Source organism: Rattus norvegicus, chromosome 9 (assembly GCF_021556685.1).
Source record: "Rattus norvegicus strain SHRSP/BbbUtx chromosome 9, alternate assembly SHRSP_T2T, whole genome shotgun sequence".
In the NCBI taxonomy this organism is placed as follows: Eukaryota; Metazoa; Chordata; class Mammalia; order Rodentia; family Muridae; genus Rattus; species Rattus norvegicus.
The window spans coordinates 106,978,405-107,002,657 of record NC_141542.1 but is presented as its reverse complement, the minus strand read 5'-3'; the positions used below and the strand labels follow the sequence as shown (position 1 = coordinate 107,002,657).

The 24,253-nt window shown below is 43.5% G+C and overlaps 1 protein-coding gene across 21 annotated transcripts in view; it reads right to left on the bottom strand.

Annotated features, from left to right (window-relative positions):
* The window catches only part of Ube2f (ubiquitin-conjugating enzyme E2F (putative)), a 35,180-nt gene that overhangs the window by 5,618 nt on the left and 5,309 nt on the right, over window positions 1-24,253 (bottom strand). For 11 of the 21 annotated variants that reach the window (XR_015628760.1, XR_015628758.1, XR_015628759.1 and 8 more), the window contains 6 exons: window positions 16,832-16,861; window positions 13,433-13,498; window positions 5,015-5,082; window positions 3,752-3,822; window positions 1,867-1,924; window positions 698-730 (listed from right to left, as the gene is read on the bottom strand). Coding sequence is in view for 18 of the 21 variants with exons in the window: in NM_001399156.1 (NP_001386085.1) it covers window positions 698-730; window positions 1,867-1,924; window positions 3,752-3,822; window positions 5,015-5,082; window positions 13,433-13,498; window positions 16,832-16,861 (326 nt within the window). In the remaining 3 variants the exon portion in view is untranslated. Of the gene's footprint in view, window positions 1-697; window positions 731-1,866; window positions 1,925-3,751; window positions 3,823-5,014; window positions 5,114-5,375; window positions 5,468-13,432; window positions 13,499-16,831; window positions 16,862-24,253 lie in introns of those variants that run through there. The other 10 variants (XM_087566884.1, XM_087566883.1, NM_001399157.1 and 7 more) reach the window with 4 other exon arrangements.

The following is a 24,253-nucleotide window of genomic DNA, read 5'->3' as shown; positions in this document are numbered from 1 at the left end:
CTGATCAGGAGGAAAGGCATGAGTCCAGGCTTCCCTGGGCTACACAGTGGACTAAGGCCTACAGAGTGGGACCCTGGTTCAATTCCCAGCACCCATATGGTGGCTTACAACTACCTATAACTTCAGTCGCATGGCCTTTCGTGAACACCAGCCACATATGCAGTGCACAGACTCAGATATAGGCAAAACACCCAAAGAAAATGAATCTATTAAAAAAAGTCAGTGAAGCCCAGCTGCTGAGAAGCTTATTAGACTCAACATCCAGGATTACAAACACTGTGTCATCTCACCAGAGAAACCAACTGAGTGGTGGAGTTAATGTTTTCACAGGAATCAGGGAGAACGGGAAATGCCTGCAAATACTGGCTTCTCTGGAGGCATGTGCTGCCTAGAAACACCACAACACTCCACAGGGCCTCACACACTAGTAGCTGTTCTGCTATTTTTTTTGTTTTGCTGAACATTAAAACCAAGCATGTTGTGCCCCACAAGACAGGAGGAGCAGGTATGTTCTAGAAGGCAGACACCTCCAAATGTCTCTAAAGCCCCCAAGGTTCTTGCATCAGTGTAACATCTGGTCATAAAGAATAGAAAAGACGGCTAGCTTCTAAGACCTCAAGGTCTTTAAGGCTATGTTTCAAATCAGCAGCCAGAAAAATCAAGAAGAGGGTGAGTGGAGGGTAAATAATATACTTACAGTAAATAAAGAGTTTAATCCCCAAACAACATCCTAAAAAAGAAAAAAAACAATCCTCAGGTTCCAATCCACTAAGTCTCCTAAACATGTAACCGAGAAATGTGCATCACATGTTTTTCTCAGGACAAAACATGCGCTTTAAAGTCTAACTTCTAACCAACTTCCTGCCTTCCCTGCTCAGACACATGCAGTGACCATGAGCCATGGGCCACACGTATATGATCTACCTGTTGCCACACAGAATGGACTTTTGAAATTTACCTCAAAACAAAGCCTGCTGCTGCTTTGTGACATTTAGTAATGTAGTCCTTTTGGAATTCACAGATAAATTACTCCACTACATCTTTTTAACCTTCTCTAGTTACTTTAATTCCCACTACCAAAAACCATTGTTTCCCTGTGCGCCCAGATCTGACTCTCAGAGGGGAGCCGTGATGCTCCCAAACACCTCCCCTACCCAATTCCTCACACTCTTGTTCCTGGGAGCCAACTGTCAGGGCCAGCCGGCCTCTGTGTCCTGTCCCGCCTGACTGGTGGGCTGGAGGTGAAGATAAGCACTGAAGGGAGGGAGTGGACATGAGCCCCAAGCAGGAGACTGCAGAGGAAATGGCAGTCATGCAGGACTTGCAGGAGCAGGAACAATGTCATGAGAGAACCGGAGGAGAAACTACCTTCTAGGGAGTGGGACAAGCTGACAGAGCTAAATCCTGAGGAAAGGACGCAGGGAAAGGGTGGGCAAAAGGCTGGGTGGTTCATGTGTCAGAGAGCTCAGTTGGAGAGGAATGGGGCATAACTGCATGAAGTCTGCATGTCCTGACAGTGGACTCTTCTCCCCCAGGGTGCCTATTCAGTAATAATCTACCATCATCACTTCATAGACTTTCTGACCAGGAAGTAACTAAACTCACTGCAGCTCTTCCACACACCCAGAAAGGCTCGAGATAGCCCTGTTGAATGAACAAGACTGAGAGGCTTTTTTTGTGGTTCTGAGACCTACAGTTTGATTCTTGAATGGCATGGTGCTGGTCAGCAAGGACTCTCCTTCCAGTTAGACCTGGCTAAGCAGTACTTGGTGCTCAGACTCAGAAGGTATGTGGTTGGCAGAGGAGCAAGGGTGTACTTTTCACAGGAGGTTGGTTGCCTGAGTACCTCAGAAGGAAAGCTCTCACCTTTAACGTTCTAGTGGGAGCCCAGCCAGTGCCATCAATTGAATGTTCTCTTAGTAAACTGGAAGAGAGAAGCATGTTAATGAGAAGCCACAGCTCTACTGCAAGTCTCTATTCACAACAAAGGAAAATATTCCAGCTATGAAACCTGTCTCTTCTTGGCTGCCCATTCTTCTGTTCTGTCCTCCTAAGGACGGTACTCACCTTCAAAGTTGTATTTGTTACAATGTCTATTATTTTGTTACTGACTGTATACAGACTATTAATTTTTCATATGGAATTCCTAAGCAAAGGTAAGCATTTTTTTTTTTTTTGAGACAGGGACTCTTAGCTCTAACTCGTCTGGGCCTTGCTATATATTCCAATCTAGCTCAAACTTGTGGCAATTCCCCTGTATTTGGCCAAGTGTTGTGTCATCATCGCACCAACTAGCAAAGTATTATTAAAACAACACACACACACACACACACACACACACACACACACTGTCTAAAAGCCAGGAAAAACAGTGATAGCAACAAAAATTATGAAAGGAATGAATAAGGATTAGAGCCTATAATTCACAAGTCAGGCATCATCCAACAGGAGCAGCTATTTTATCTGTGAAAGAAGGGTACATCTGCCCAAAGTCTGTTACTATCTGAAGCTGCCGATGGAGAGGCTGATCTGTCTTCTCTCCCACCCACCCAATGCCTCTCATGGTGCTCTTGCATTGTTTCCTGGTTGTCAGTGTGGTTAAGCAACTTACAGGCTGGCTGGAGGGTGGTGTCCTCCTGTGCCCATACTCCTGTGTTCGGTGTCAGTGCCCGGCTTTTGCAAAATGAATGACAATTTATATCCAATGATCATAAATAGTCCAGGGATCCTCTCTGCCAATTTTGTGTTTATGGTTGTTATTTGTTGTTATGGTGTGTTTGTTTTTGTTTTGATACAGAGTCTCACTGTGAAGCTATAGCTGGCCTAGAACTCAGAGAACCATTTGCTCCTTCCTGCTAAGTACTAAAATTAAAAAGCATGTACCACCATGCCTGACAGTATTTTAAGACCTGGCCTGGATTGATGGCACTGAATGAATTTCTCAGACAAAAAAAGACTAGAGAGCGGCATCGAGGTGCAGCTCATCTTCCTTACAAAGTCACTAATGCTTACTAAGGAGACTGGAGAAACAGAGGACCCCTAAGAACAGCCTCAGGTCCCAACACATTACAAAGAACATGCGAAGGCTGCTTTCTAGGGTAGCTGACCATGAGGCAGTGCCTTGGTAGCCTGTCCAAGAAAGGATCTGCATCAAATGCAGTTGGCACAAACCACACACCCATCACTAACATCCTTATAGTACTAGAAAGTGGGAGAGAGGGCAAACAGAAAAACTAAGGTCAAATGCTCTGTCTGCTGTAGAAGACGCCCTCCATTTTCTTCTCCAGCTCTTTTCCTTGAAGAACAGTAACCTTCCAGGGAAAGCTGAAACTGCTAGGCCTTGGCCTGTGCCCCTGTGAAAGCAGGACAGTCTACAGCTGATGAGACATGGGGAACCTGCCTGTTCTGAAGGGGCCAGTATGGAAAGTATCCTCAGTGCAGGTATCTGAGAGACTGAGGTCAGGTTCCTGTAGTTTTTCCTCCTGGGTGTTTACTTCCCCTAAACCTATGCATGAGCTGGCTAACATCAGAGGTAAACTGGGACCGTGGTTGCTCAACAGAGGAGGTGGAGACAAAGCATCACACTGCAGTGAAGACTCCCAGGGCCCTGGCAATGGTGGGCCACAGAAGATGTGTTCCAAAAGTAGTTGTATCAGTTTGGCGCAGACATTTCTGAATTGTAGTCAAGCAAGATCTCCTTACTAGAGTGAATTTGAAAAGGTTCACACACGCACAGGAGGAAGAGACTCACCTTAGGCATATTTCCCCTGTTTCTGTGATGTTGGGGTGCCAGATTTTAGTCAAGCATTTCACCTTGGGAGGCTGCAAGAGAGAGAGAAAGAGGTGGAGGGAGTCACAAAGCTCCCTAGTCCATCTCTGCACTGTGTGGCCTTCCTACATCCCCAGTGAGTCATCAAGCACATGGTCTGACCTATGAAACTAGAGAACAGAATAGTAGGTGGCAGTGTATACACACATGTATGCTTGCAACAGACATAGACAGACAGACAGACAGACAGAGACACATGTACCACTCCCAGTCTGAAACTCCAACCTGGAGTCCAAATTGTTATGCTCAAATCACAGGTCCACAGCTGACCATTAGTGCTCCATACAGGACCATCTTGGCAGGATGTGTTTGCAGACACTAGTGCTAACTAGTTTCTCAGACCAGGTTTAGTCTACTTTATTCTTTCATTTATTAACATGTGTATGTGCACATGAATGTATATGCACATTTATGTGTAAGTGTGGTGCTGGATTCCTCAGAGGTGGAGTTACATTCCACACCCTAGACCACAGTTCCATCCACACTGCTCATGCCACCTAGTCCCTGGCTCTGCCATGGTGCTCTCCCCTTCTCTACGGAATCCCTATAATCTACTTCCTACCACTGACCCTCTTGTCTAGCTACTTATCTTTTTATCACTTTAACTTTCTATACATTTATTTCCCTACTGATCTAGCCTCAAAAACAAAAGCCTCTAGTATAATTAGTTATGTAATATGGTCTTTAACATATCATTACCTAATATGGTACAGATTATTACCTAAAATTCTAAAATCATTGGTCCCTGGAATTTTGGTATTATACTATAAATAAAATCAGTCTTAAAAACACGATTCCCCTGGGGACTGGAGAGGTGGCTCAGTGGTCAAGAACACTGATTGCTGCTCTTCCAGAGGTCCTGAGTTCAATTCCCAGCATCCACATGGTGACTCACACCATCTGTAACAGATTCTGGTGTACCTCAAGACAGCTACAATGTACTCATATACATTAAATAAATAAAATAGTAAAAATTCCCATTTTAAAAAATTTACATGACATATCCAGGCAGAACATCCGCACAATGAGTACCTGTCAGACAAATGAGTCTCTGTACTGAAATCCTCAGACTGCTGCCAATGCTCCAAGAGGGCTTGTGTGGGAAGCATGGTGGGTGTGTGTGCGTGCGTGCGTGCGTGCGTGCGTGTGCGTGTCGGGAGATGGGGAGGTTTACAGGCTACTCACCACCATGTTGTAGGCATCAGGAACTTCAGTTTCAAACTGAAATTTTCCACCCTGGTAGTAACCCTCATCTATTAAAAACACAAAACAAAACAAAAAAATCTTTAAATTAAAAAAAAAAAGGAAACAAAAGCAAACACAAAGTTAGGATACAGCAAACACAGAATGAAGAGGTTAACACTAGGACCAGAGTCCCCAGGTTCCTTCAGCAAAGCTGCACAGTGCAGAATCTTGTCCTGCCAACACTGCCACCATCACCACCTGCTCTAGGGCAAAGGTGCCCTCAGAGAAAAAGGGCATCCTCCAGGATGCTCCAGGTTATTAATGTGTCCCTCTTAACCATCCCCTGCCTTGTGTGAGTTACCTCTTTACAGGACAGCTTCCAGACTCCCTCCGAGGATGCCATTTCTGTGGGAAAGCCGATGTGATCTGACTGCTGTTTCCCCAGCACCTGTGTAAAACTTCCAGTCCCTCAGCACATGCTTACCCAACAGCCCTCCCCTGCTAGAGGGCTCAGGACTTAGGGGCATATTGGGGAACTGAAGAGTTCCACCACTGCCAAAAGGGAGTGCGTGGTAAGATTCCAAGAAAGAACCTGCTCTTAGGAAATGGGTGTGGCAAGAACCTACAAGGATGTTCAGGCCTCTTCAGGTCTGCAAATGCCACAGCACAGTCTCTCCTGCCCAATTGGATCCAACCCAGGTTCAAGAAGGAACTGAAGGAAGGACTGCTGCCAGCAGAGGTGCTGTAGCCTCTCAGTGTCACTGTGGTGTGACTAGCACTGTCTTCATCTTTAAACTACACCACTAAGGCCATCTGCTTCAGCTTTTTACATAAATTAGATACATAAAAGTGGGCTTCTTTAAAACTTGGAGGCCGTAGGCTGGTGAAATGGCTCAGTAAGCAAAGGTGCTTGCTTCCAAACCTGGGACCTGAGTTCAATCTCCAGGACCCACAAGGAAGACAGACCAACTTCTCCAAGTTATCTCCTGACCTCCACCCATGAACATAAAAAAATGTACATTAAATAATAATATGTAATTAAAATGAATGAATAAATAAAGAAGAGAACTTTGAGACTATGCCAGTGCTGTGTTACCCAACAGTAAGCAGCCCTTCCTGGGAGTAGCACTCACACTTTGGCAGTCTCATAAAGACTAAGCACTCCTTGTGCTTTACTACACAACCCCTGCTAAAGGCTAGAGAGGCTGAACCAGTCCAGTTTATTGGTTATTTATATTTCCTTCCATAAGAACTAGTGTCCAGCTCTTGTTAGCAAGATGAATTTCTTTGGGTCACTGATGTAAAAGGCTCCTAGATTAACCTTTGCTTTTGTAGAGTGTAGGGTGTCCATGGAACCCCTAGAGCTGTAGTAACACACCACACGAGCTGAAGTGGGTGCTGTGATCCTCTAGAAGAGTAACTCTACATCATTGAGCTGTCATTCCAGAACACCTTCACCATTTTATTTTGGGAGGTGGGATGGGGGTGAGGGGTTGAAAAAGGGAGTTAAAGACAGGGTATCCTTGAGTAGCCATGGCTGTCCTGGAACTCACTCTGTCTACATAATGGCCTCAAACTCAGTTTGGCCACCACACTCAACCAGTTCTACTTCATGGACTTAGTCTCTGGTGTAGTGGTTTAAAAAGGTCTTTCACAACCAAGATGTCTTAGTAAAAAAGTTCATTTACTCATGTCCCATGTCCCAGAATGTGGTGTTCTGTTTTCTTCCCTTCCAATTGGCTGCTTCTCTATTATTCTCTTTCCACTGCTGATACCTTACTCTGGATGTCAGTCTAATGGAGTTGAGAACAGAAGAGACAGTGAGGTACAGCTTTGGAAGTCTCTGTGAGGCCTTTCCAGACAAATCATGACCTAAGGAGCCGTTTGTTTAGCTCAGGGTTTGAACAGACAGCTGGGAGGTTGGTGGGGCTATGGAAGTGGGGCCTGGTTGCAGTGACACTGTGTGAGGTACCCAGGGTTGCATTTTGCCCTTGACCCTTTCCTGTGCTGCTTTCTCCCATTTGCCATGTTCTAAAGTCTACCATACCCTCCCTACAAAATGAACACCCAAGAATGGTGAGCAAAACCAAAGCCTTCTTTTAAAATGTCAGGTCATTTACCTTTTGTAAATATACCTGGATTTGTGACACAGTAGCAAGTCTTGGGAAAGACACTTGTTTTGGTAAGTTGTTTAGTAAATTTAGCTCCAAGTCCAGTGATCTTGCTCTCTTGTAATCTGAGTTCAATCACCATAGTACAGGATCTTTATGTCAGGTTTTTTGCTCTGCAGATCGTACAGCCTACTCTAATTTCTCTTCAGGAGTGACTATGCCCCACACAAGACACAATGACCTCTCTAAGGCTGTGCAGCAGCCCCTCCTGCCCCGCCGTACCTCACTGGCTGGCTTCGCACTTCACTCTGACGTTTTTGCCCACCAGTCATGAAGATGTTAGTTTGTCTAATGTGATGCTTCTACCATGCTTCTTCTGGCCTGATAAAGTTTTCATTTAATCATTAGAATTATGTCTTAAAAAACTAAGATCCAAGAACAGTCTGCTCTATTTTTTTCCCCTTTAATGGAACTCTTCTCTCCAGAAAATGATGTTTCTTACTTGACACAGCCACTTCACTTTACTACTGATTTGACACTCACAATGCTGTCAAGGGGCAGACTGCCCTGCACAACACCCAAGCTCTGCTCTGCCCTAGGCTTCAGGATGAGGACAGCTAGCCAGCGCCCTCTGGCTCCCTCCTACACCCAGCTCCACAGTCCATACAGTCCAGAAGGAGGCCTCCTCGGTGCTGGAGTTGACAAACAGAAGACTACAGCGTACAAGGTACTCTGGCCAGCATAGTGTGCCAACTCTATACCACAGTTGCTGAAGTTAGAAACATTTTACTTCTTGGCAACTGGGACTGAATCCTGAAATACAGCAGGAGAGAGCTCCTGGCTCCTTGCCCACTATACAGTCAGAGGACTTACCCTTCCTTCCACTGGAGCTTTACAGCCTGCTCTCTTGCCTTCAAGGCATTACAGTTGATGGGTGACTCCTGGGAAGAGATTCTCTAAGGGTCCACAGACACTAACACTTGGACACAACTTGCCCTACACCGGAATAACTGCTATGTGTTCTCAAGGTCCAGAAGGCTCACCAGCTCCACTTTGCTCCTCCCATCTCACAGCCTTTCCCTATCTTACGACATGAACAGGAGCACACACACCCCCACACCCCCACACCCACACACACACACCCCCACACCCACACACACAGACACCCACAGAGCTGGCCACTAGGATGTTCTTCATCACCATCGTACAGACAGGCCCAGAGGGCTGAAGAAGCATTGGGAGTCTGTTAAATCTGTCCCCACAGTGGTTTTTCAAGACAGTGTGACATTGGCCATACCATACCCCAGTTCCCTGCCACTGGCTCAGACACCGTGCAGAGATGACTAATGTTTCTGTAGGTAGTTCACACTAACATGTGAGAACTGTAATCCCACCACTGGAAAGGCCTAGGTAGGAAGGTCAGAAGTTTGACAGTCTCGGTTGCACAGTAAATGCACCCAAGCCACATGAGACTGTCTTAAACAAAACAACATAAAATCCAAAAGACAAGTCCAACCCTAACGGCTGTGAAAGAACGCAGAGCTTCCCCTTGCAAACAAACAGTATGCTAAGAAGCAATCACCAGGGCACCTCTCAAACCCAGCAATGTCACAACTCCCAAGTGACAGAGCTCTCAGGAGATTCTCGGAAGTGAGAAGTAAGGGAAGAGTTTACTGGAGAGCAGGAGGCTGTCGCAGGCACTGTAGATGGCTGGCTCTTCTGAAGTGACCCGAGTCTGCAGTGCCATGCCTCAGACGAACGTATAAAGAATGTGGCGATAAGACCCACTGTGACGTCCACAAAAGCATGCTAAATGAGTAATCTTCACCTGTCCCATCTCAGAGTTTGATCAAAGAAGGTTTGATTAGGAGTCAGAAACCTCACCAATGTGTTCCAGTGCCTGGCTGGTGAAATCTCCTGATCCGCTTTCAACATCCAAGACCATGAACATACTATGATTTTTGGTTTTAACTTTGGACATATCTTTGAATATATCTTTTGCATTACATGAAAGAGACTGGTATTAAATGAACTTCTGCTTTGGGCTTGAATATTTATTCACAAATACCAACTCTAATTGGAGAAAATGCTGATAGTAGTCATTTTTATCCCCAGAGATCACTGTACATGAAATCTTATCTCATGTTTAACAGCATAAAAATCTGTACCACACTGTACAGTTAGTCTGTAAGTTCCACCAAGACTTGCTAAGTGCCACCACTCTCTCTAAGTGCAGACACTACTGTCTAAGCACTGGGGACATACAAGACAATGTCTGCCACGGGAAGCTTACACTTCGATGGGAAATAAATAAATAAATAAGGTGTACAGTGTAAGGTGAACACAGTAAGGGAGTAGCAAGAAGGAGGGATGCAATTTACACAGACTTAGGGTGAGAGCAGTCATAAGAGGCGGTGAGGTAGAAAGCACAATTAGTTAAGCGTGACTACCATCAAACATAAGATGTGGGGAAAACTAAGTTACATAAAAATACACATGAAGCTGAGAACAAAATGCTGGTTATTGTTTAAATTCTAAAAAAAACTTACCACTTAAATGCTATGCTACTTCTAGACACAACATGCATTATTTACTTTGGTTTTTTTATTGCATTTATTCATTTGACTTATTTGCTTTTTTACTTGTTTCCTTATTTTAGTGTGTTGTGGATTTAGTGTGTGCTGGTGTGCTCAGATGTACATAGAGATGTGAATTTGGAAGTCAGGTCAGCCTGCAGAAGTAGGGGTCTCCTTTCACCATGAGAACTCCAGGGATTAAATTCAAGCAGTCAGCAAGTGCCTTTTACCCAGTGAGCTATTTCATTGGCCACACTGTATATTTTTACTGGTGACCACCAGAATGTCTTATGCATGCTAGGCAAGCACTCTAACTACTGACACGACTCAGCTCAGAAGCTATTTATAACGATGGTACCAAATGGCCTGAGAATCCTCTAAAAAATACGTAACTGGAAGACGTGGGCTAGGGAAGGGGGAAATCGCATGGAACAGATGATATATGCCTGTCCAGGTAGTACAGTGGCCCACTGGGTACCATCACAAGCAAACATCATACCAACAGAATTCTTGAAAGGAGCAAGGAAAGAGCAGTGACTGTTTTCCTCAAAGTCAGAAGACTGCTGGCACACAGCTTACACTTTCTAGTACACATAGAAGACAGCATATTGCCACCTGTCTTTAGGGTTATTTGAAAGAAGAGACTAACCAAGGGGGGGAAATCTATTCTTAAAATGTACTGTTTTCTCACTGTGGTTAATCTCACTGTGAAATTTAAAGTCACTAGAAAGAACCAGGAATCAAAATATGACACATCACAGTAAATCACACAGAAAGTTCTTCACGATCACCACAAACCCTAGACATTAGCAGGACAAACAAACCATCCCAAACCTATAGTTCATGTGAGACGGACCAATTTTGTCAAAGAACTATTTCAAAGACGACTTAGAAAAAAGCAAATCAACTGTAAAGCTAACACGGTGTCTCCTAAACAAATTCCATTCAGAAATAAAAACTTTGCTGGAAATCAAGTTCCAGGCTGACCACCGGTAACTTAATATCATTTCAGAGAGAAAGAATACAAAGCTACTCTGAGGAACACATCTGACTTATTTTACTACTGATAACAAAACTTAAGAAATTACAAGAAAAACAAAACAAAATATTCTTCATGATACTGACACAAAAGTTCCTACGAAAATACTAATAAACTGGAACCCAGCTCTTGCTCTATGAGAGGTGACTGCAAGCTCACTGAGAAGTAAAGGCACACATTCTCTCACAGAACAAAGATTTCTATGACAGTGATCACAAAAGCCAACGCTACCTTTTTAGATCTGTTAATTTTGTATCTGAGTGTTTTGCATCATATTTAAACCTGGTGTATAAGGAGGTCATTAGAGGGCACTGGATCCCCTGGACCTGGAGTAATGGATGGCTGTGAGTTACCATGCAGTGCTGGGAATTGAACCTGGGTCCTCTGCAACCAGTGCTCTTAACTGGTGAACTGCCTTTCCAGACTCAACACTATTTTTAAAAGCTACTAGAATAAACAAGTAAACTTAGTCAGGTCCTAAGTCACACAAACAACTTATTTTTAAAACTTTCTATTTTATATGGTGTCAACTAAAGTCTAAAAACACTTTACTGTGGTGTGGTGGTTGAGTTTTGTAATATCAGTATTTAAGAGGCTGAAGCTACAGGATGGGGAGCTCAAGGCCAGTCTGGGATGCACAGTAAGGCCCTATCTCAAAAACCAAGCAAGCAACCAACCACACTGTTGAACTCAGCACAAAGTTTATACCAGTTCTGGCAAGACCTCTACACTGTCGACTGACCACTGACCCAGAGATGTCTGCTTTTCCTGATACCATTATCTGAATTTGTATTCCCAGGCACTAAAATAAAAAATCTTTTATTGCCTGCTAGAATAGTGAACACTGAACCTCCAACAGTTGTTCACTGGACAGAGACAATCGGGATGAAGGTGTGGTCATATGTTACCTCAGTGTTCACGTTCACAGGCTTTAGTAAGAACAAACAGGTAAAACAAGGAGGAGGGAGAAACACTCAGAGGAAACCACAGAAACACAACTATGACATCAACCTGGCTGGCAGAAACAAGGGTCTGTAAGCAGCCAAGGACTGCAGAGGTGTGCTCAGAGTGCCACAGGCCTGTCAGAGCCTAGCTCACTATAACACACAAGCCTGAGGTACTTAGTGGGTAATGCTCTTCATTAGGATGAATCCTGGGATGAGAGAAAGCACCTATGGACTCAGCATCCCTCATCAACAACACAGAGAACACAAGATGTTTCAGAATGGGCGTGTCTCCAAGCAACTGGTATCAGACTAAAGTTACAAGTATGGCTCAGAGCACTCTGTAAAACCTTCACATAGGTTTAAGACAGGTTTTTGCTTGGTAACCCAAGCTGGCTTTGAACTTGTGAACTTTCTGCCTCAGCCTCTTGGGTGCTAGGATTATGAGCATGCAGCACTGCAGCTAGGTGTGAACAGAATTACACATTATCAAGAACATTCTGAAATGGGACTCTTACTATTATAAAACATTTCCCACAAGAAACAAGCTGCTCTTCTTGCAGAGATACAAGGCCATGTTTATGCAGGGATTCATTGTCACATAACAAAATTCTTACCTCTCACGTTTTAATTAGCTCATGACTCATTATTCTCAGCTCCCTACCCCCGCCCCCCAAATAGGACAACACCCTCTATTTTTACAAGGAAACTCTGTCCTGTTTGTTTTCTTCTTTTTCTGCGCATTTCAGGTTAAGTAACAATATGAACTTTACAGCTGCCAAATGACGTCAGAAACATCTGTGGACTAACTGTCCCAGAACAACTCTGGACACATACTCATAAACCCCAAAGATCAGACCACTCCAGCCTTAACAAGTGTCACATTGCCTTGTCAACACGACCTGAAGACAAGCCATCCCTCTCCCTTTTCTCTGCATCATAGTCCTTTGAATACTTTTCACATCTTTGAAGTACTAGTAACCATTTGAATAATGTCCTCCTCTGGCTACTTTAACATTTTCACTTCAGATCCAAAGTGTAGAATAGGAAACAGCAGATGCAGTTCTCACTCTAGTACCCTTTGCAAACATCTATGAGCTGGTTTTCCTGGAGAAACCCTGAGAATTGGTTCCCTTACTTTTCCTACTCCATCTACCCTGAAGTAGCATGAACTGGCTACCAATGGTTGGTTACTGGAGGTAGACATGGGTTGGTGATCAGTAACTCCTTTAATGGCACCTTCATTAGAAAAGTCTGGCCGACGAGATATATATGCTGCTACCCCTGGAGACTATGTATGTACTTAAACCAGTCCTAAGGAGGACAGCTGGAAATCTGCTAGAACCTGGGCCCAAGTGGTGTGCATACAAAAATCCATTTGATCCTGACATTGCCTGAGACAGGATTCACGACTCCCCTCTGTAGATGGGGGCTGCAGTTAAGCAATCACGCCTCAGTCAAGCTCCAGTGGAGTATTACCAGAACCCACTCATGACTTCAAAGCCCATATTCTAAGCAGGCTGCCGTCAGTTTTCTTTGGTGTTTGCCTGGCTTTTAGAGTCACCAGGACACTGAGTGCCTCACACCTGCTGTACTGTATCTGGCTGCAAGACATAGGCCAGTCACATCACCCTAGTGAATGGAGAGCACTAACACACACAGGACAAATCCAGAGGACAGATTTGAGCAGACCTTTACACTTGCTGCTTGAAAATGACATGAACACTGAAGTGTGCAGTATTTATTACCTGGGCTTACAGTCAGCTGAAAGCAGTGAAGCTTGTTTGGATCAGGAAAATGTACTTTACAGGTACCTGCAAAAGAAACAGCTATCAGGAAGGCCAGGAGCGAGCGGTGTGCACATGCTGCGCTAACCTCCAAACACAAAGAAGTCTGCGGTGCTGACTCACGAGGCACTCGAGTGGGAATCATGGACTATATCCAAGGCAAACTAGGGTTCTGTGTCTTTGCCAGTCACCCCCCCCCCAAGTCTTACTAGTTAATTCCAAATGAAGGTATTTACTCCAATTTTAAACAGTCACTAACGAGTTCTCTTCATTATAGAATTGTGCTGTTTACAATGAAAGACTATCCCTCAAAGACATTAATGTATGTGAGTAAGGCTAACTACATACGGAAAAACCAGGAAGAGAAGCAACTCAAACGTCTGTTCAAATGAGTCAGTACCACAGAGATCCACACAGACATGTGTGCCCATCAGAAGGGAAGTTAGACAGAAGTGAGATAGTAAGAGTTTAGCTGCCACCCAGAATTTATCATAACACTAGAGGAAAAAAAATCTCAGAAATCCACCTGCCTCTACCTTCAGAGTATAGGGCTGCTCATCTTTAACCCTAGTAACCCCAGTACCTGGGAGTGAAAGGCAGGCAGACCTCTGAGTTCAAAGCCAACCTAGCCTACATAGTGAAACACTGTCTCAGGAAATGGGTTCACCGTTTCACTATTGGTTTTGTTTCATTTTGATACTTAACGAGCATGTCAGACATAAAACATTACGGTAAAAAAAAAACAAAACAAAAAAAACAAAACAAAAAAAAAACAGTTTAAGACTTGTGGGCTTTCTTTTTTAGAGTAGGGGAAAAAACCCTCAGTCTACAGAGGTCAGGAACAGTTTCTGAAATACTCTATCACATTCTTTATTTTAGAAATAGCCTTCTGAATTAGCCTTCCAAGAATATAAAAATTAGTAAGACAAGTTTTAAAAATTAATAAAACTACCAAAATCAAATAACTAACCTTAAAGCTCAGGAAAGGGTAAGTTAAAAAAATTACATTACTATATGTATATTATATATAAATGTTTTTAACCTACCCATGTTTTTAATGTACACACACACACACACACACACACACACACACACACACACACACAGTTTTCTCTATATACAACAGCATCTATCTAAGGAATTGTCCATTTTCAGAGAGCTATCTATGCATGTGCACATACGAAGCTCTGAGGCCATTCCACAGTCTCTAATCACACTGCCAAATAAAATGCGATACTTATGGCTCGGTACATATTAGAAATGTTTTAAACAGATAGCAAAGAGTGAGCATGTGGTGGCTAGTTTCTTCCTTAGCATGATGATTTGCAGAAAACATGGGGAAAAGAAGCATGTCAAACAGTGTATTCTATCTGATAGCTTAACCACAGGACAGGAAAACCGGCTCACATCTTTCCCAAATTCTACAGGATTTACATCAAGCACACAAGCTAGTTCTAAGGGGAAATGTTCTATGGTCTCCGATAAAAGGCACTTTGAACAAACATTGAGTCAGGGACAGTGGAAAGAAAGTGGACTAGAACACAGAAGATCGCTGTGTGATGCTTTTTAGAAGAAAGTGCCCTGACACAGGCAGCAAGACAGACAGACAGCTAATCACCTGGCTTCAGGCCTTTGCTATCTGCCTGCCCGTCACAGCACTCACTGACTTCCGGAAGCATTTTAGAGCACACCCTTTTATTTTTTGCTTATTAGGTAGAAATTTACTCCACCCCCACCCCCCCACCTCCCACCCCCCACCCCTGTCTGGGATTGAAACTAGGACATTATACATGCTAGGTAAGTACTCTGCTACTAAGCCACCCCCCCCCCAACTTCAAAATTAACCTTTCAATAAAATTCTCAGACAATACCTTCAGTTTTGAGTGGAAGCAACTTTGAGGTCAAGCTACAGAATGAGGAGGTTTTATATGAGAGCCATAGCAGAAAGATATTTTCTATCATAACCTATTCTCTTCCCACACAAATGTCAGGCGTCAAAAGTAATTGTTCAGTCCGCCCAGGAGGTATACACCTTTGATCCCAGCACTCACAAGGCAGAGGCAAACAGAGCTACTTTGAGTCTATCCTGGTCTACACAGTAAAGTCCAGGCTAGCCAAGGCTGCACAGTGAATTTTAACAAACAGCTTGTCTGTGCCCTCACGAACTAACTTCACAACCACCCTCAGACTCAGAGCGGCTTTAAAACCAAACATTACAATAGAAAGCTTAACAATGGGCTGGAGAGATGGCTCAGCGGTTAAGAGCACCCGACTGCTCTTCCAGAGGTCCTGAGTTCAATTCCCAGCAACCACATGGTGGCTCACAACCATCTGTAAGGAGACCCGATGCCCTCTTCTGGTGTGTCTGAAGACAGCTACAGTGTACTTATATATAATAAATGAATAAATAAATCTTAAAAAAAAAAAAAAAAGAAAGCTTAACAATGACAGCAGCAGCAGCAGCAGAAGTAAAACAGTCAAGGCTTCCAGGCTCTCATAAGACATATAAAGTGTAAAACATATGGTGGAAGATTAATGATAGAGAAGTAGAAATCTGATGCAGATCATTCAAGTGCATTTTTCAGTGAGTGCACTGCTGGACACCCCCACCCCCACCCTGTGTGTGTCCACAGGAAAGCTAGAGTGGGTGAACGGTGTGCAGCTGCTTTTTCTCAAACACAAAAACAAACCAACTCCAAACATCTCCTAAACCAATGGGAGCCCACTCATTAACAACAGGGCCAGTGCTCCTGACCCCACCCACTCCTTTCCACTGAGGGAGAAGTGGAACCAAAGGCAACTGGCCGATCCTCCTCCACTACAGAGACACAGGCAACTTCCACACATGCGACTCAGGACTAAAGGCTCTATGCTGTTTGTTGAGACAGGGTGGCTCTCTAGCACCCTGTCCTGGGACTCACTGTGTTGACCTGTCCAGCTGGGAACTCAGAGATCTGTTTGCCTCTGCGCCCTAAGTTGCTGTGGTTAAAGGCATGTGCCATTGATACCTGACTAGAACCTCATCTTGTTAGATTTTGCAAAAAATAAAACAAAAAAGCCTCTTTTACGCTCTTGCTCTTCCTCTCTTCTCTTCTCTCTTGCCCTCTCCCCTTTGTCCCTTCTCTCTCGATCCCCACTTCCCTCCACGTGCTCATGGCCCGCCTTTACTCATCCCCACTTCTACTTTTCTTCTCTTATTAAACCTCCCTACATGGAAAAAAAAGCCTCTTCTGCAAAATTAAATTTTACTCTTAATATACACAGAAAATAGGCTTTTGATATGCAAAGTTATTAAAAGAAAACGAGTTTTCCTCATGTCATTACTATATAGTAATAATTTGATAGGCGTGCTATACTTACAAGGTAAATTAGCTTCAAGTTCTGCAACCTCTGTAGAAATAAAGAGATGGTAGTTAACAGTAATCTTCATAGTATCACCAGTTTAAATAAGAAACTCCCCCTAGATGACAAGGAAAAAAGTTAGCTAGATGAACTGAAACCTGCTCTCTCTCTCTCTCTCTCTCTCTCTCTCTCTCTCTCTCTCTCTCACACACACACACACACACACACATATTTATGTTTTCTCCCCAAACATGTCTTTAAGTTTCCTGTTGTAACTTACACTTCTTGGCCCCATTCCTCTCCCATGAGGCCTCAGACCATCCAGTTCACATCCTCAGTTACTCACTGTGTATTTAAGTCCAGCATCCTTCTGCATATCAAAACTACAGCACTCCTTCCCCATGTTCATGCTAACTATCTCCCATAAGGTATAGACAAACACCATGCCTACTGTCACCACTATTCCACAGAATAAGAAATATTAGAACAATCAGCTGTTTACAGAAGACATTTTACACCAAGAAGGCCCTAGAGATTCCAACAGCAAGGAAACAAACATTAAAACTAACAAATCAAAACCACAAAAACCAATCTATTACATTAATAATGGACTACTTAAAAAATAATGCCAGTGTGGTGGTGCATGCCTGCGATACCAGATCTCCATGAACACAAGGCCACCCAAGTATTCCAGAGTCATGCTCTTTCTTGAAGAAAAAAACGTATATAAAAAAGCAGGAGGGAAGGAGAGGGAAAGGAGTTGGGAAGGAGAGAAGAGAAAGAAACGAAACATGGAGGGCTAGAGGTAGGTTAGGGGAGAATACTGTATATGGGAGGGTCTAGGTTCAGTCTTCAACACTGTACAGAAAGACAAAAGGAAACTAAGAAAGCACTTCCATTTACCAAAAATATTTTTAAGGACTAAATTTAATTACAGAGATGAAAGATTTGTACTCTCTAACTGTAAATATGGAGGGCAGAAACTACAGACCGAATGGAACCCATGGCCCAAAGGCAACCCCATCACAGGCAACCCCATCACAGTCTCAGTGACATGTTTCACAGAGCCTTCATATGAAGATCCACAGAATCTTGAGAGTGAACAAAGTGAACACTGCTGTTCCTGACTTCAAATTATATTACAGAGATAGAGTAATCAAAATAGTATAGTAATGTGGGCATAAACACAGGCCAGCAGAACAACAGGAAGGAAGGCTAGAGCAAACCTAATAAGCACACATGGTCAACCAGCACCCAAGAGCACCAAAAAGACCACCCAGGGAAATGAGAGCCTCTTCTGTGGAGAACTGTGTGTCCTTACACAAATTATCAAAATAAATAAAAGGCTTAATGTAAGCTGTAAAATTCATAGGAGTGGTGGTGGAGTTAAATTCCCAAACCTTGCTTCAATAATTATTTATATTTCATTTTAATTGTTTATTAGTTCACTTATGTGTACTGGAAGGAGTGGTGTGTGCACATGAGTACAAGTGCTTACAAAGGTCAGGGTATGAGAGCCCCGGAGCAGGAGCTCCATGCTGCCTGATATGAGTGTCAGGACCTCAGGAAAAGCAGTATATGCTCTTAACCACTGAACCATCTCTCTGTGCCCCAGTATTATTTTTTAAGCAAAAATTAAACAGTGAGACTACATTAAACTAAAATGCTATAGCACAAAGAAAAGGTATATAGACTGGGAATAAATGTCTGCAAATCATGTAGCTGATAAGGGTTTAACATAATACTGATACACACAACTCAACAGGAAGGAAAAGAAGGAAGGGAGGGAGGAGGGAGGGACGGAGGGAAGAGGACCTGAACAGACATTTCTCCAAAGAAATAAAAGTGACCAACAGTTTTATGAGAAGATATATAGTGTCCCCAAGTATCAAAACAAGAAGACCATGTCTGCTATCTCTAATCTTTCCAGTTGGCTACTACTAGAGAGACAAGAGATAGAACTGATGGAATACAGAGAAAAGGGAACCTTCACACAATATTATAACATAATACATATTAAATATTACATACACACACATGAGAGCGAGAGCGAGAGATCCCTCAAAAAGCTAAGAGAGAAAAAACAAAACAGCTACCATGTGACCCAGCAATCTTTGTGAATACACACTCATAATAAATGAGTCAGCACTTTTTAAAGTAGCAGTTCTTAACCTGTGGGTCACAATCCCTTTGGGGGTTGGGTATAAGATAGTTACACTATGACTCCTAAGAGGAGCAAAATTAGTTACGAAGTATCAAGAAAATAACTTTATGGTTGGGGTCCACACAACCCGAGGAACTGAATTAAAGGGTGGCAGCATGGGGAAGGTGGAAGATCACTGCTGCACAGGACCAACCACCCCATGCTCGCTGCAGTTATTTTTCACTGATAGCCATGATATGGAATCAGCCTAAGTATAAACTGAGTAATGAATGAAGAGACCATGAGATGTGTAAGAAACACAATTCTGCATTAGCAGAGGAGCCTGCCATTTGTGACAATGTGATGGAGCAAAGGACATCATGCTAAGTGAAACAAGAGACAGAAGGAACAAGCTGCTGAATAGACAGAAACCAAACAGTTACAACAAGGGGTGAAAACAATGGCAAAGGGCACAAAGTTAGGCTTAGGCAGGATAAGTAATGTGTATTAATGTGACCACACAGGAAAGGTGTATGGATTAACTTGGTTAGTATTGTTTTACTATGTACACACCATATGGGTGTGTAAAATCATAATCACAAGTAAAATGTGTGTAGGGACAACAGGGGCTACACAGGATATGACACACTAAATGGGCCAGCAGAGGGTCTTCACCTTGGACAGAGAGCAGCAGCACACTACCTGGCTCCACCCAAAGGCTCTGTCATTTCATACGCAAAGCCCCAGCTCGCACCCGCACTCATGCGTCAGCATTCATCAAGCCTCCCACACTTCTCTTAATGATTCTTTTAGTAATCTGGGTTCTGTATCTAATCCTTGAACTCCAGTAGCTACAGGAATTCCAAAACCCCGAATGCCCTAGTCCACACTCACTCACTCCAGTGCCATAAAACACCTACAGTAGTGTCATTCTCTAACTCTTGGTCTGTGTGGCCTGCTACAACAAAAATATTTTACACATATGGATGGTTTGTACACAGACACTAGTTTTTTTTATAATTCTGAAGGCTGCCTGGGCAAGACCAAAGTACCAGCAGATTCTGAATCTGGTGAGGGCTCAGAGCCTTATAGAAAACAAATTCTTGCTGTGTGTTCAAACCGTAGGAGAGACAAGGAAGTTATTAGGGCACTAATCCCATTCACAGGAACCCTATCATCATGAGTTACCTCCCAAAGGTAATTACCTCCTAATACCACCCAGGTGTTTAGATTTGAGCACACAAATTTGGAGGACAGTCTTCCAGACTGTTTTAGATCACTGCCTGTAAAAGTATGATCTAATAGCATTATATATATATATATACACATATATAGTCAAGCATAATATATAAAGTTCTAATTTTACATGACAGTCAATCATTTAAATCTATTGCTTGTATTCATCACCTTCAGTGTAACTCACCCAAGAAAGGAAGACAAGGGCTGAGGAGAGCCCCAAACACAGCCTGCTGACTACACCAGGAATCCTACTAAGACTTCCTGGTTCCAACGGTCAGAGCAGGCAAGGAATAGAATCCTTGGGACATGAGACTTCAATAATGATGACTGGCACTTTGTCTAGCCCAGTGCACAATATAGAACAGCGGGTCAGATCTGCATAGTGCTCCTGAGGGAGCTGCCCAACGTTGCAGGTGGTTTTTCAATCCCTCGAATACTAACCCACATCAGTAATTACAGTCTTAGTGTCAACACAAATGAAACTAAAGCCACAGTGTTACCAAAGCAAGAGGAGCTGAATTTGCAAGGTGTGGGGATCATTCTGCTAACTGGGTAGATTTTGTGATCTGGTTGTGGTCAAGATTCCAGTGGACTGTGGTTTGATTCTTTTTAAAATAAATTTTTTTTAAATATTTATTTGTTTAGTATATGAGTACACTGTAGCTGTCTTCAGACACACCAGAAGAGGGCATCGGATTCCATTACAGATGGTTGTGAACCACCATGTGGTTGCTGGGATTTGAACTCAGGACCTCTGGAAGAGCAGTCAGTGCTCTTAACCGCTGAGCCATCTCTCCAGCCCGGTTTGATTCTTATTTAGAAAGGAAAAGAATTTCTCAGAAGGAAGTTATGTAGCCACTGAGTTACGCAAGGTGCCAGGTGCAAGGTGCCAGGTGCCTCCCGGATGTGGTTTGCCCAGAAGTTATCTGTATTTTGATGCTAATTCCACTGCCCCCAAGGACAGCGGCCTAGTCACATACTCAGGAATCAGGTGACTTCACCAGAACCTCCCCATTGAATTTGTAAAGTACAGGTGAGGGCAGGTACAGGATAGAAGAAGGCCTGTCATTGGAGGAGAAGGATGGGTGGGAGAGAAGTTTGAAGGAAGAGGAGGAGACTAGAACAGAAAGAGAGGAGACAGGACAGAGGAGAGGATGAGAAGCCATGGCAGGTGATGTTAAGATTCTGCTCTGTGTTTTTACAGGTTGTTATCAATGTTCCTAAGAGATGGATGGTACCGGGCTTTGTATGTTTAATTATATCTTATCAATTGGATCTAAGATTATTGTGTTGTGTGTTCTTTTATGTGAGGGTTTGAGTATAGGAAAGTGTGCGGCTGGGGTGTGTTTCCGCCAAGGCACTGCAGTGTGACCTAGCGGGATAAAAGACACCTTACTTTTTTTATTTTTTATATTTTTACAACAACACCTCCCAGAATTGCTAGGCCACCTAGCAAAAGAGTCATTGTTGTCTTGTGAAAGCAAGCCTTCAGCAGCTTAAAAATACTTTGTCAGTTTTTGTTGTTCTGTAGGAAGTTGGTGTTGTTCAGGCCTGAGTTGTGCTGCTTCGTTAGAGGCCCTCAGGCTTGCCAAGCAGTTAGACAACTCACAAACCTGGCCCTAGCTGTGTTCTCCTGATCTCCCATTGCATTTGCATACCCTTCACAGGCTTCAGACCCTCTAGAAAGCACTGAAACAACTAACCAGCTCAAAAGCGTTCTAGTACCACTCAAAAATGCAAACCACGACCCCAAAAAAGCAGTTTCCTTTAACAAGAACCAAGGATCCCTGGTTGTATCCCAGGACTTCATGCCATCTACTTTTGACAGGAGCACAAAAAATATCAAGGTGGGGGCCTACCTATGACTTCTAGAGGTCCTCTTGTCCCATGAGGCTGTCTGGTGTACATATGGTGACTGTTCAAGTTCCCTGAACAGTCTCACTGGTGTTTAACTTTCAACAGAACACATAAGGCTGTTTGGTCAGATATCTGACCTCCTACTTGACTTAGCAGGACTTGTCAGACTACCCCTCAGATTTGTGTACTGTCAAACGCTGTGAGAGCCTTGGCAATGTGGCAAGCACAGGAAACAGGAGCATGTGGCAGCCCTGGTAGAGAGTAAAGACCCAATCACACATGAACACATAATCCCTCAGTCTTAAGGTGCTTGGTCCTGAGCTCAAGGAGGACAGGAGTGGGCACCCAGCCTTTCCTGTTCTGCCTCCACTCTCCTAGAATCTGCTGTTATCACCAGTAAGTGGCAAGACCTCATGAGCCCCTCCCCCATCTATAAAAGCACTGATCTTTTTGGCCTGTATAGTGTCCATAATCTTTCCCTCAGCTCTTTGAGAAGCCAGATGAGACTTCTGTCTTAGATACTGTCACTGGGGCTCTGCACACAAGGCCTTTGTTCTAGAGTTTTATGACTGTACTGACAAGCTATATACCTTCCAACACAGCCCCCACCTGAAAAAAAGCAGAACAGGAAGGCCTGAGACTTTCGTCAGCCTGGTGACAGCTCTTAAGAGCTGAGCAAAGGCTATACCAGGGCATTCTCCTTAATATGTGATCATCCCTCAGCCTCCTGCTTCCTTCACCTCCCTCCACTGTATTGTCTCAAGACACTTTTTAATTGCCCTGCATGACCAACTCCCCCCTCTTTCTTTTGGAATGCAGCTTGCAGTATTAAGTCCCAGACACAGTCACACAATTTTCTGTGTCCATACCCATGAAGGACAGCTTCACACGAGACTACTTTACTGCTAGGACAATCATCCCAATTATAGCAACCTTGCTAAACTCAGACTCTTTCAAAGTCCCTAAAGGGATTTTTGTCTGGAAAATTTTTTCACCATTATCGCCCTGGAGCTATCTGAAAGCTCCCAGGTAAGTCCCTAGGCACAGGTTTGGTGGAGACTATCTGCTAAAACTCTTTTCTAGGGCTGGAGAGTTGGCTCAGCGGTTAAGAGCACTAACTGCTCTTCCAGAGTTCCTGAGTTTAAATCCCAGCAACCACATGGTGGCTCACAACCATTTGTAATGGGAATTGATGCCTCTTCTGGTGTGGATATAAATAAAATAAAAATAAATCTTTAAAAAAAAACCAAAAAACAAAAACCTCTTTTCTATTAATTTGCATTTCTGCTCTTTATGTGTTGAATCTGTTCTCCTAGAGCCTGCCTCACCCCTAAGATGTGGGTTTGGCCAACTACTGCAGGCTTCTCAGTCTACGTCTCTTCAGGTAGAAAACCAAGCTCCTGCCGGTAAGACTTTAAACCAAGAATTACTCCTGACCCTATGATACAAAATACCTGCTATGGTCCGAAGGGGCCCAAACTTCACGTTAAGCCCAATGCTAACAAGGTAGTATTAGGTGAGTCTTTGGAGTAATTAAGTTGTGAGGGCTCTGCTCACATTCAACTTTTGTCTCTTCCTTCCAAAAGGACCAGTGATCCTCTCCTTCTAGGATACAGCAACAGAGGCCTCACCTTGGAAGCAAATTACAGTTCTCACCAGAGACCAATATTTATCTTTTTCTCCGATGGTGGGAATGGAACCCAGGGCCAGGCACATGTGAGGAGTGTGGCTTTATCACTGAGCCCAATACGGCTTGCTTGCTTGCTTTTCTTTTTTTTTCTTTTCTTTTGAGACAGGGTTTCTCTGTGTAGCCCTGACTATCCTGAAGTTCACTCTGTAGACCAGAGCTGGCCTTGAATTCAGAGATTGGCCTGCCTCTGCCTCATGAATACTGGGGAATCCTACTTCCTTTCTTTCTTTTTAAAAGATTTGTTTGTTTGTTTGTTTTTATTGAATGTTCATTGGTGTTTTGCCTTTATGTACCTGTCTTCGTAAGGGTGGAACTGGAGTTATAGACAGTTGTGAATTCTGCCTTCTTAACCTTAATCTTCTACACTGCAGATCTGAGAAAGGCTCCTATTGCTTACACAGTTTACACCTGTTAAGTCACAGCAGACGTCTAACTTGGGACCTGGCCCCAAGTGCTTGGTGTACCAAAGCTGTCATTAAACAGGAGGGCGGCAATATGAAAGGACAGTTTA